The sequence below is a fragment of the Serinus canaria genome, chromosome 12 (genome assembly GCF_022539315.1).
Source record: "Serinus canaria isolate serCan28SL12 chromosome 12, serCan2020, whole genome shotgun sequence".
NCBI lineage: Eukaryota > Metazoa > Chordata > Aves > Passeriformes > Fringillidae > Serinus > Serinus canaria.
The window spans coordinates 11,056,228-11,069,919 of record NC_066326.1 but is presented as its reverse complement, the minus strand read 5'-3'; the positions used below and the strand labels follow the sequence as shown (position 1 = coordinate 11,069,919).

General features: G+C 41.2%; 2 protein-coding genes across 3 annotated transcripts in view; one reads left to right on the top strand and one right to left on the bottom strand.

Moving 5' to 3' along the window:
- Nucleotides 1–13,692, bottom strand: part of KBTBD12 (kelch repeat and BTB domain containing 12) — a 40,780-nt gene that overhangs the window by 13,576 nt on the left and 13,512 nt on the right. The window contains exons 4-5 of the mRNA XM_009091092.4: nt 12,170–12,320; nt 1,499–1,696 (exon numbers count right to left, since the gene is read on the bottom strand). Coding sequence (XP_009089340.2) covers nt 1,499–1,696; nt 12,170–12,320 — 349 coding nt within the window. The remainder of the gene's footprint in view (nt 1–1,498; nt 1,697–12,169; nt 12,321–13,692) is intronic.
- MGLL (monoglyceride lipase) overlaps nt 1,419–13,692 on the top strand; it is a 101,358-nt gene continuing 89,084 nt past the window's right edge. The window contains exons 1-2 of one of the 2 annotated variants that reach the window (XM_030227837.2): nt 1,419–1,435; nt 1,801–1,930. In XM_030227837.2, the coding sequence (XP_030083697.1) occupies nt 1,912–1,930 (19 nt within the window). In that variant the 5' untranslated portion in view covers nt 1,419–1,435; nt 1,801–1,911. Of the gene's footprint in view, nt 1,524–1,800; nt 1,931–13,692 lie in introns of both variants that reach the window. The other variant, XM_018915107.3, reaches the window with a different exon arrangement.

Below are 13,692 nucleotides of genomic sequence, written 5' to 3'. Positions count from 1 at the left end.
AATATACAAAAGACAGCCTTCTTGAAATCCACAGGAGAACTTTCAGCCTCTCCCAGAACAACCACTCTTTATACATGACTCAGTGACAGAATGTGGTGGTATTGTACAGAAAGTGTTTTTATGCCTCTGAAGTTACACTAGTCAGAAAATCTCATATTAATCTGTTAGTCATCTGGAAAAAAATTGCCTCATTTTTCACTGCTAATGATCACAGATTCATCAAATTGTTTAGGGTGGAAAAGACCTTTAAGATCATCCAGTCCAACCATTAACCCAGCACTGCCAAGCCCACCACTAAACCACGTACCCAAGCTCCTCATCTACACATCTTTTATATCCCTCCAGGGAGGGTGACTCAACCACTTCCCATGATTAGCCTTTTGAAATTTTTACCCACTAACTTTAGGCTCTTTCATAATGTTGCTGAGAAAAACCACAACTAGAATGGCACGAGGTTTGCTATGGAAACACAGTGATTTGTGATAAGCAAAATTTCTCTGACGTCACAGAACTTCCATCAGAGATGATGTGGAACATGCCAAACAATTCTTTCCAGGAAGCAGCTTCCTCAAACAGTAGCAAATGAAAGCAAGCAGAAGGCAAGTTGTGAACTAGCTGATGAAAATCATCCTTCTAAAATAACAGCAGCTTCAAGTTTAGAGGTTGTTCTACAAGTAAAACCGTAATGAGAAGGACAGGTCTCTCAGTGATACCACGTGACCATTCCTGGTCAACAGTGAGGCTGACATGGTATTGATTAGCACTGGATAACTGCTATTGCCATCTGTGCTTTTACTTTCTCCTAGAAAGGAATTTGGGGTGGCAGCTGTAGGTAGCAGAATCATTTAAGTGTTCTTGTTTTGCAATCCTTTGCATTTATAATGAAAAAAAAATAGGTTATATGCACTGGAGATCTAGATAAAGCTAAGCAAAGTTGGAAGGAAGAAGACTTAAAAGAAGAAAGGTGTCCCTGGGGCTAAGATTATTTAAAATCACCAGATCTGAAACTACAGTCTTTTTGTATCTCAGTTCCCTACCCAGGGTCCTCATTAAGTACATGAGTTTTTTCAACATTGATTACAAAAAACATGTAAGTAAGCAGGCAGAGTGAGATAACATGGCTGAGGACTGATGGACAGGGACTTTATCTTCAGCAAATATGCCCAAGTTCTCTAATGTCCATAAAACACCAAGCTCCTAATTTCTGTGACTCTAAATGTAAATCCAGAATAATTCTGCTGAGCTTTTAGATTCGGACAGGTTTAGAAACAGATCAGAAACATCCTTAAATTTTTGTGTTTTGTTAAGGAAAAAAGCAAAAGTCAAACAGAATCCAATTCATATTGACATTATGAGCTGGCAGTCCAAAGGGCAGAATCAGGTCTGTGACTCCAGGGCATGCCAGTGCCATCTGATAGGGCTGATCACTCATCAGGTCAGTCTGTGTCCAGTGAAACTGATTCTAACTACACAGAGAATGTTGGACTCATTTTAGTACCTGCTCCATGAAATCCTCCACAGAGGTACAGCTTCCCTTCCACGCAGCCTGCACTGGTGGAGTTGGTTCTCAAGGAGAGGAGGGGAGAAGGCAGAGGGGGCCCATCCCTCCAAAAGTCTCCATCAGGGTTATAAATCTCCACTGCATCAAGACATTTCCGTGTCTGTCCTCTGTCATAACCAAGGCACCCAATTCCTCCTGCAAAAGATACACAGGTCAAATGTAGCAGTCCCACAAGAAATACATTGCTGGCTGCATTTTCTGTTTGCACCTTCTCATTTCCCACTCTTTCCTCTTTGCAGCTTCTCTCAGAAGTTTGTGAGAGAACACAAAGCAGAAGCTACAGCACGTTATCCACAGACACCAAGGCAAGATCCCTTCTGAAGTCTCATATCAAAGGAAGAACAAGCAGAATGTCTTCAAAACACAAAGGTATTTTGTTCTGTTTTATTCCCATATGGTAAAAATTGTCATAATTATTTGTTCTATTTGCTGGACAAATTGCAATGGATCAAAACCTATTTTTCAAATACTGTTGTTGGATTTGACCCTCACACGTTACCAACAATTATTTGCATTTTTGGTTGGTTTTCTTCAATAAAAGAAAAATATTATACCTATCTCCTATGCTAAATTACACTTATTTCTTAAAGCAAATAAAATTCCAGTAACAAACCCATCCAACACACAGGAGAGCCAGCTGAGTTATTAGCAACAAGCCCCACTGATGAGTGGTTAATTAGGGTGCTTGAAGTCAGTATGCAGGATTGAAACAGATCCCAGTTTCCTTTTGCTGGGACTCTCTGCAGGTGTACCTGAGATCCCCATGCACCCTGGAAACAGTGACAGTACTTTGCAAACTCTGCCTTTCTAAATCCCTTCCAGTGATCAAATCCACATTTTGAATTTGCAGCCTTTGGTTCTCAGGAATTAATGCGCTGACGTCCCCGTGCAGGTTTTCCATCTGTGCCAATGGACACAATACCCTGTAATGAGCACTGATGGAGTTCTTTTGTGCATGTGTGTGTTTGGGGCTACATTTAAACATCAAATGGCTGCAATAGGCAAGCCATTTCCACATGGAGGCTGGCATTCCAGATACACGTGTAGGGCTGCTCAATTGTGCAAATCCAAAATGCATTGTAAGCATGTAATTATGCCCTTGCATATGCAAAGAGAAAGGACTGCAAGTGCAACCTGCTTCAGCTGCTTTTAAAATATATTGTCCCTAGTGCTGTTAAGCTGGTCTGTCAGAAAAATGAGCCCCTAATGCTCCAAGTTTTAGTGTATATGATTTTCCACCTACCTCTTAAAAGGGACCATGTTATTTTTTAAATCTCTTGTGCATTCTCCAAAAGTGTTTGGAAGAGGAAGCTCCCTGTAAATGGGGACTGCAATGCTCCAAATTTGCTAGCACTGTGTTCCTGATTTGCATTTTAGAGTCAGGCAAGTATAAAAATCACTTAAACCTGCATCAGAGCAGAAAAATTAGAATAAAATTCAGCGTCCATTATCAGCAGCAGGAAGTTTTCCTCTGGGCTGAAATTAACAGCATTTTATTTTGTTCAATATTTGAAATTTAAAACCTTCTCCAAGTTTGGTTTTCATCTCTTTTTCCAGCACAGAGAACCTTTACTTGCCTCAATATCCACCAGCAAGGTCCTTGCAGTTTGTACTAGATATCCCTTAGTGAGTGCTAACACAGGGCTGGCACTGAAACGTGTTCAGTGTTAACCCCCTCAATTAAAGCAGCATTTGCTCTGATGGGCTCCTCCTCTGAGGCTTGATTCACCTGAGAGCTGAGGTAGAGATTAACTGTGGTCATGGGATTCTGCTAATCATTTCCTTGTCAAAAAGGGAAGCATCACCCTGCCGAGCCTTTCTCGTGATGGAGGCTCACTGAGCTATTCCTTGGGGTATTTCAGAATTCAGACATTTACTGTATTGTTCTTTACAGCAGAAGCATTATCCTCTCCTGTGCAGACTTCTCCTCTACTCCTTAATGCCTCATTAAAGAGGTGCCACTCTTAGGATGGGACAATATTGCCCTAAATTTATCAAGAAAAATTTTAAGAGCTAATCCAATTTTTTAACTGATATTTAACTGATTGCTTATCTCCTATTGTTTCTGACTGTACAGCTTCCACTGGCAGATTCATAGAATACAGCATGAAAACAATTTGCCACCAGTTTATGTACAGTCCACAACTGCAGTGTAATGCAGAGAGATTCTCAAGGCAGTTTTAACTGGGAACCAATAATATTAGAACTCCCCACAGACTAAATTGACCCTTTCAAAATCCATCTTTGTGGTGCCAAAGACAGATGGCTGCTGGTTGTCAAGCTAGATATTTTTAAATTAGCCCAGTTGTTGCTGTACCCCACTGAAGAATATGCACTCACCCAAAAGAAAAGTCTTCATGTGAGAAATGAAAGAGGTTCTTGTTCAATCAGAGGAATAAATGGCACCAGTTAGGGAATGCATGCAGCATGTCAGAAACCAATAACTCAGCTGATTGCCTTATTATTTCAAACAGGGAGGAGGAGGTGAACAAAATGGCCCTGAACTTTTCTAGAAGCATAATAGCTGTTTATTTAGAAAATGACAATAAAAACACAGTAAGAAATAGAGTAGCTGTGGGGCAAGGTAACTTTAGAAAGAACACAAATAATCAGGTACAAAATGGACAAAGCAGTCAGTGACTTTTTGCAAAAAAACCTCACAACCATTACCTTTTAATGAAGGCATTCAGCTGCCAGTCCAGGGGATCTCCCACCAAATATTTTTCCTGTATAGTTATTAGAAAAGTAGTTTTCCAGGACCTATTGATTCATCTTTTCAAAATTTCAGAGCTACCACATGTTTTCAAGCATGAAACCTTCATGGGGTGGTTTAAGCAACTTATATTTAACCTCTTTTAATCCTGTCTTTATCAGAGACAGCCCTGAAGGTACAAAACATTTCCATTTTATTTAAGCCCTGCACAGCTATTTCAGCTAAATCCAATTTCATATTCAATTTACAATAGCAAAACTGAGTTCTCAGCAAATAGAAAGGAAGAAGAAAAAATCAGAGGGGAGTAAACTTTAATTTTCAAGCTTAGAAGAAAAGCATTATGGAAAACAAGAAATCATGAACTTCAACCTCCTCTCTTAAAGCAATGCTAACACTGACAGGTGGTAACAAAGGAACTGAGGATATCAGACTCTCTGAGCAGTGTTTTTCTGTGTCCCCAGATGCAGGAGTTGAGAATTACCCCTGTAAGAAAGTATATTTTTTTCCTCTATGGAAATGGATGTCTCAGGACTCTTTACAAAGAACCAAATACAAAAAAAACAACAACAAAAAAAGCCTCAAATTTAAAAAAATTCACATCTACAACCAAGTGGAGGAATCTCACATTAACCAGGCTGTTCATAATCTATAATGTATACACCATGTGGAATTTCAAATTGGCAGAAAAAAATCCCCTTGCTGTGTCAGATAGCTCTGGCCACTTTGTGCTCCTCCACTCAACAACCCAGATCATCCTGTCCCTTTGGCTTCTTCATTCACTTTTATGGAACCATCACAAATGCAAGTGGAGACACGGGGAGCTACAGTTAACACCACAGTTCTGCCTTTATCTCAGGTTCTCTGGCTAGAGCAGCTGAAAAACTGAGCTCTTGCTCTGCTCCTACAGGAGCCTCTACATAAAATGGGGGTGACATTTAGGGAGCAAAGGCAGGGTGCAGAGGAGGGCACGGGGGTTTAGGTCATTAGGGCTGTGTTCAACTGATGCTCCTGGACCTATGGGCAGAAGGGGTGGGTGATGCTGATGCTGCTCAGGATGATCATGAGTTGTTGGTGCCCTCAGGGTACTGACAGTGTTATTTTTTATCCTATAACTGAGTCCTCAGATCACAATAGCAAGCAATATGTGCTCTTAGTAGTGCCTCTCTGAATTTTTATCAAAGGAACCTCGGAAATGGGTTAAAAAAAAAAAAAGGAACTCTTCAACAAGCAAATGAAATCCAAGATTTGTCTCCTGTAAAGTAATTCATTATTAAATTGATCTCTGGAATGCACAATGAATTTAATAGTGCTAATCTCTTATGTAACATTTCCCCTCATTACCAGCACTCAAGCTGAGTCTCAGCAGTTCTGTTTCTCCCTCACTCTCTGCTAAGCAGGGCTGGATGGCAGAGAAATGAGTGAGCCATAAAGCAGCCCTGGCAGGCACTTCCAAAGATGAAACCAAGAAGCACTCTCATTCTTTGCTAACCCAGAGCACAGCAGATGAGGTAATGCAGCTTGTGGAAGACACAAGGGCATAAGACTGATTGAAAGAAGGGCTGAAAAACCAGATTATTGTCTTCCAGATTATTGTCTTCCTAAGCGTGGTCAATGTTTCAGTTTCAGCTCCTTTTCTCATAAAATGCCTTTTCTGACTTCCTTTGAAAATACTTAAGTGTGTAGAAAGCAGTTTCAATCTCATCTATCAGACCAATTTATCTGCCTATTTTTGTTCTTCCTGCACATGGACACTTTGGAGGCTGTTGCACAGGTACAAAAGCTCAGAATCAGACCCATAAGCTGCTACTTGTCAGAAGTCCAAAACATATTTATAAATAGACATGTTTATTTTAAAATAAAGTGTTTTTCAAATGCACAGTTAATACTCAAGCACGAAAGCTAAAATGTTTCCTTCCAGCTCCTCCTACACACACTTTCTTTTCCAGAGAGACCCCAAAGTACATATTCAAATAAGTATTTTGTGATCAAGACGTTCAGTATTTAATTGAACCTCATTTAACTGTTTCAAACTTCTAAAAGAATCTTTCAGCAAGAACCCAGGGGAAAAAACCCAAGTTGTAAGAGGTAGGATGCCAGTCTGAGGAGGATAAACAAAAATTCTTTGGTTCCTAAATCTTCCCTAATAGGATTTCTCATCTAAGTCCTTCAATACATTATTATTTATAAAGCAGGAATTATACAGCATGAAAGCAACACATGACTGAAGCTGTCATAGTGATACAGCTTTTTATTTTACCAGTGACCTGTATTTCAGAGGCACTAGTTCTACTCAGTGTGTTTTAACAGAAGTAATGAATATGGCATTCAAATGGATTCATTTGGATAAATTTTCCTAATTTTTATGTTGGCTGTGATAAGTTTTCAGAGAAGTAGCTGGAAAGGATATTTTTTAAAGTGAGAGATTAAAATGCATGACCTTAAATAGAGCCCTCCCATCTGGTTTTCCTCCAAAAGTGTCTCAATTGCCTCTGTCATTAAGAACACAATACTGCCCTTTCTTGGGCTTTCCAACAAATATAGTTATGCTCCTGGGAAAATATGGAGAGAAAGAGCTGAGACCAGTGAAAAGAGATGAATAGGAGAAAGGATTTTGAGCCTTAGGAAATGCTGTTCATTTACTTATGAGGATTATATATGGTGTATAAATAGCATGAGAGTCTCTAGGAACTCTGCACAACAAACAGACAATTCTGGTGCAGGACTGCTGATTAAGACACACGGTACAGGTTCTTGAACAATGCTATTACTCAGACCAACAACTCTGATCTACTTCTCATTTTCCTTCCATCAGCTTGACTCTACAATAATTCCATTTAAGTCATTAGGGTTTTACATGCTGGAGCTGGCAATTAGTCTGGGAAGGGTTTTTGGACAGTGACTACATCCTCTGTGCTGTGCCAAGAGGACTTTTCAGAAATTAACACTTCAAAGGCTAAGCATCAGATTCTGATCTGGGTGAGAATAAAGTGATCTTAACACAACTGCCATCAGCAGACTACTTACTACAGATTTACACCTACGTGGATGACAGTAAAAATTAAACTTGTCTGTCAAAGAGTCTGCTACTTCACCTTATTCAAAGCCAATATTCCATCAATTCTTTCTGCTTCATATTTATGATAGAAATTACAGACATTACAGAGGATCAGCTTTCTCTGCAATGATTTTTCATCTGTGCTCTAGAGTCCCTCAATGTGCTGAACCCTGTGTGAGGGATACGGCTAGAAAGAGCTGACAACATTACTTCATTTAAGGACTTTGTTTTCAAGACTTGCTTGAAAGAAATCTTCTGTCTCTGCATCACTATGTGCCCAGCTGGAACTCTCTTTATTTCATGTTTTTTTTCCTGGGAAGCAGGGTGTGGTCCTGCAGGCATACAGAAGATCTCTTGCATTTACCTGTTTCCACCTTGCCTCCTTTCCTTCCTCTGCCTCCAGCAGCCCCCAGTGGATCTCCTTAGCTGACCACAGGATGCCCATGGAGATGTGCACCCCAAAAGGAACAAAAATGGTAGGGGAAGTGGGGGATCCCTGTGGCAATCCAAGCTATGCCATTCCATGCTTCTGAGCAGCCCCTTCCCAGAGTGTCCCCTGACTGGGGCTGTACAGTGTTTCTCATGGCACACTGCACCATGAGAAACTCCCATCAGGATTAGGGAGGTTATCAATAGCAGAGACTCAACAAAAGCCTCTCTCTCATCTACAGCACAAAAGCTTAGACATGATGCCTGAGCTATCTCTGAGGCCACTTCATGAGAACAACCTCTGACCTATCACAGCTGACACAGCCACGATACACAGAGCATCCCCATACAATTCCAGAAGGCTTCAACCCACACACAGTGACACCACACCACATCAGAAAGCTTCAGGTGTCTGCCCACACAAAGCAACATCAGGACACTTCAAGAGGCTGTAAAGGTCTCGTCTTTCTTGTCCTTCAGCCTGACCTTTTATCCCCTCCTGTTGATGCACTGCACCTGTGTGCCCTCTGCTCCCTTTGGTGGTTGCTCAGTGCCCCTGGGCACTCCATGGCTCGTTGTGTCAGTGCTGCTCACAGCTGTGCCCTCTGGGATGAGGCTGGGCCAGCCCCACTCCCAGTCACCACAGACTGTGCACCTACAATGATCCTCTTCAGAATCTGTCTTTTTGCACTAATCACCCTTGACAGCATCTTTCTAGACTCCCAGAGTGCCTGACACTCCTTATGAAGCAGGGTGATGTCCAAGGGATCCCCAGCTTTGGGGAGCCTGCAGTGGTTTTACCACCCTCTTGACAGTTGCTATTCTTTGCTGTGTCACTATCAATCTCTATTCCTTCCATCCCCATTCTCTCCTGAACATCATCCCCTAGACCAAGTGCCACATCAGCCAGATCAGGAGCACTTTCACTTCCTCTCAATGCCATGAGCTGCCCTTTCCCCCAGCTGGAGTTACCATCACAATTGTGTCCAAAGGGGAGCTGGACCCACCTCACAGCCCAGCAGCCTGAGAACTCACAGAGTAACATGAACCTGTCACCACAGATAAACCATGGAATGAAGCTTTTATCTGTGAGGTTTAGTTACAGTTGGTGTGAATTTACAGCTGGAGATGAGGCCACGTGCTGTGTCTGCAGAGTAAGAGGCCAGCATCATGTCTGCATCACTGTTTTCAGCCAGACTTCATTTGGAAATTGCTTCATCACTTTGAGAGGTCTTGGAAGATGCTTTAATCTCTCCACAGAGTTTTCAGACTGTGATGGTTAACATGTAGCAACCACTTTGCCTTCTTAATTTTAACAGATAAATCTCTGTTTCCACCAATACTCTTGCAGGTGGATTTAAATCAGCATATTCAAAGGCAGGATTTGTTGACCAATCATTTTTGGCTCAGACTTGTCTTTCAATTAAAAAAATAGTTGTAATATTATTTGATTTCCCAAGAAAACAAGACTTATGCATATGTGTGGTCTCTATCTATATTTACATTATTTTCTCTACCTTACATAGCTTTTGTGCCTGTTGGCCAGTTTCAACTAAATTTTGCAGATTTATGGATGTTAAAGCTCTTACAAGGTTTGTGAAAACTGGCAGTGAGGAGGTTGTGGAAGCAGCCCAGACCTAGGTCAAAATGTCTTCTCTGCAACAGATATCCCTGCTACCTGAGGGTAACTGATCTGTGTCTGCACTTGCTGCAGTTACACCTTGAGTGGGCAGAGCATCAGAAGGGAGGCAGGCTCAGAAATGTAATAATAAAAATAACCCAATCTTCCTCAAAAATCTGCTCCTTGGAGCAGTGTGTGAGCTTAGTTACCCTTGGTATAAATCATAAGCAAGTTTGTCCATTACAGTGAAATTACCCCAGATTTACACTGTTGGAACTGAGAACAAACAGTGCCTTTATGAATGTTTAGCTAGACTCAGTGGCAAGAGTGAAGGGTCCAATGCAGCAAACTGTTCACCTGAGCATTAAGTGCATTGGTTCCCTTAGGAATGGGCTCCAATAAAGACTGCCATGGGAAGGTGTGTGAACCAGCAAAACGATGGAAACAGGGCAAAACCCTGTTACCACCCACGTGCAGATCAGATTGTAGCAAAGGTTTTCTCTCCCACACACAGAGAATTATTGGTATTGGCCAGCAGGTAAGAAAGAATTCAAGCTAGTGTTCACCTCCCTGAATACTGCAGCATTGGCTGCTTCACGTACAAAACCAAGGCTTTTTATATTTTAATTAGCAAAATGCTTCTGAAAGTCCATGAGACCATGAACTTTCCTCAATGCTATTTAAACAGGCATTTTTTGGATTTAAGGCTGTGTTTTGTGTTCAAGCTGTACATTTTATTACTGTAATCACTCACATATGCTTCTTGCTTTGTGAGATTTTAAGGGAAGAAAATGGATGCAGTTTTCCCCATTAGCCAGTCCTTTTCCCTGTGCCAGTGTCAGGCTTGCTGGGAAGAAGACTGTCAATTTGTTTTATCACATGCATCCCAAGGCAGCTGCTTTTTTTTGCTCCCTGACTCCCTGTGTCATCACAGCCTTCGAGGTCTTGATCTGGGAGCACTTCTTAGTGAGACACATGAATGCTGCTGTTCTCTTCCCAGCTATTCCAGCTGCTTCTGCTGCCCCATTGGAGCATCAGTGTCAGTATAAATAATTATACACATTTAACCTTTTACAAAGCTCAAAGTCTCCATGTTTTCAAAGCACCTTTCAACCTGGGCAGCCAGCACTCATTATTGAACAGCACACTGACATTCTCTATCACTAACCTTTGACAATAATAACCCAACTTGCTGTTTTCAAACTCACTTTTCCATATGAGCTTCTTTCACCCTTCCTCCTGGTTGTGCCAATGGGCCTCTCTCAAATCATTTAAGAGAAAGAAGTTTCTCTAAAAGAAGACAAATGCACCATTAAAGCCACTTGCCTCTTCTGCTTCAAAGACACCTTTCCTGCATACCTCCCTTTCTGTATTATGAGCCAGGAACAAACTGCTTTTTCCCTGGTGTGTAACAACCCAGACAAAGCCAGAACACCCTGAGATGGGAGGTATATTAAGCTGATAACTCTGTATTCTTGTGTTCACTTTGATCAGCTTGTAAGCAGGAGCAGTTTGAAGCAGAGGGGATTGAAATGTCCTGAGGTGCTGATAGAATTGCTGCTTTCTTCATGCCTAAAGCTGCCCATGAGACCATGGGAGCATGGAAGGGCATGAATCACTCACAGCCCACCTGCAGATTCACTGGATGAACTTTCTTCCTTCCTTCCCCAAGAATTTTCCAGTCATATCTCTATCTACAATAAGGTTTGGGAGCAAAAGATTTTGGGGTAGATAGGAGATTATTGAACTCATTTGCACAAATTGTAAAACTTTTGGTCAAAGTACCAAAGTTTCATGTTTTGAAACAAAAACCTGAAAGGATTCAATCAAAAACTGACAAAAATAAATATTTATTTTTATATAAAATATAGAATTTCTATATGAAATATAAAAATGCACTGTGTTGAGATAGGTGGAATAGAAGTATTCACTGTTTTGTCAGGAGACAGTCATGATGTTAGTTTTGGGAAATGAAAATTTTCTTTATCCTTATGCCTTTCCTTCAGGATGCTGCATATATTCCTTAGCATTTCACTGCTCACCTGTGAAATGGTGCTTCAAGGCTTCTCTACTCACCTTTTAAAAGTCATTATTATTTATGCCACACACTGACACCCCAAAGAAAATATCTGTTGCACGAATCCAGAACACTACACATTCACATAATTTAATCCACATAAACTACAGAAGTAAGAATAATGTGGGGAACAAATAACTTCATAAAAATAGTCCCCATTTGTCACCAGCCATGATCTATGTACAAATCACAAACGGGACGGGACTGCTCTGGAACCTGCCTTGAGCTGTTTCATTTTCCAGCATCAGTCTCATGACATGGTTATGACAATGGGAAGATGACAGCAGCTCACATCCCAGGCAGCAGACCAAGAACTTAATGTTACAACTCACTTTATAAGTTTTTTGACCAATCACACAAAGTAGAATCATATTGACAGTGGTTCTATCTAAGCACTATAAGCACAGGTATCTTTGGTTAAAACAATGCTTTCTTATTTCAAATACAATACCTGCTTGTAAGCCTGAAAACACAATGCACAGAGCTCCATTACTAAGCTTAGAACTTCCTAATATCTCACTAGATACATTTTCTGCAGTTTGGGAGTTATTCTAGACAAGCAGGAGTTATTCTAGACATTACTCCCCATTTAGTACGAGGCACTTGGCCCTACGGTACGTAACAAAGGGTGAGATATTTCACTTCACAAAGGCAAATTGCTGGAAAGAAGAAAAAGTCATGGTGCTATCTGTTAAGAATCTGTTTCCTCTTACCCAAGACATAAATCTCCCCATTGACTACGGCTGTGCTGAAGCGGTACTTGGAGAACTTCATTGGGGCTCTCTCCACCCATTTGTCTTGGCCCGGGTCGTAGCGAAACGTTCTGTTACTCAATCGATCCGGCTCCTCGTCAGGCAGATCCATCTGCATGAAATATGACAGCCATGTAATAACACAACATTTGGAGCCCTCCACACATGCCTGCAGGCAGTTAATCACAGCAGACAGCTCGGCAGATAAATAGCACAAACACATCAATTACAGCTGGGGGAGATTGTACTCCCCAGGGTTTACCAGCACCCATGGCTGGTGCCTGGGACTCTGCTGCAGAAGCAAAGGAATAAGTGGATATCTATATCCTGCAGCAATAGAGTCAAGAATTTGGGTCCTAACAATACATTCAGGATTAGGGTTAGGGTTAAGGTTCCCAGCTCTGGAAGGTCATACCCCCTTCAACAAGGCTGCTGTGCAGTCCTAATAATAATGAGGGAAAACCAGTCTGTCTTTTTTTTCCTGATAAGCGTTGAAATCTCTTTCCACTATTACTCAGACTGTACCATAAGTCTCAGTCAGGTACTTTGGTGGCCTTTCTTAGTCACATGTACATGTATATGTACATGTATATGTACATGTATATGTATATGTATATATGTGTGTATATTTATTTATATATATTTCTATATCTCCTCCTAATAAACATTTGCATGCTTATTTAGCCAGCCTAACCACTATAATGTTGTTGTTCAACAGCTGTAACTTCAATAGTTTTCATAATAAGCTCCTAACCCCCTCACCATGTCTTTGCTGCCATAACACTTCTTATACTCACTCCTACTCCTCTTGTTCTTTCTAATCTTCTTCCCCTTTCTCTGCCTGGCTTATACAATGTAGGGAATTCAGATGCTGTTTTCTGAGTATGACACCCTTGAATGTTAGCAGTGGGATGTGGAGGGAGGATTCTGAAATATTTTGGGATGAAAGTTTTCACATAGAGAGAGTGAGAAGGAGAGAAATACTTTGCTTACTTGTGATGGCGTTACATGTGTCCTTGTTTTCTTGTTATTTTTCTTTCCCAAAAGACCTTTCCAACACTAATGCCATGGATAAGATAGTAGGAGGCAAACTAGAGAGTAAATATAAAGCCCCTTGGTTATTCCCTGTAAGTGCCCGGGGCATGTTCTTTCTCCGTGGTAAGTGTGAAACGCTAATTTATTCACTGAAAGAGGGGTATTTGGAAGCTGAGTATTTTCAGCACAGACTAAACATGTACTTATGAGAAGACACCACTTGACATGCTGTAAATTCACATCCAACCTCATTTTTGTGGTAAGGTTCTCCTTGGAGTGCACCCTGTTCTCTCTGTGTACAGAAAACATAACTTCCAGTAGCCCTTCTCTGTGTCTCAGGGGTCTGAAATCTTACTCTCAGCCCCACCAAACACTTTCTTCCATTTTAGCAGCCCCCAGTTAGCAAGGCTGGAGTCACTTTGGGTTTTGACTGTGCTGGCATCAGGGGC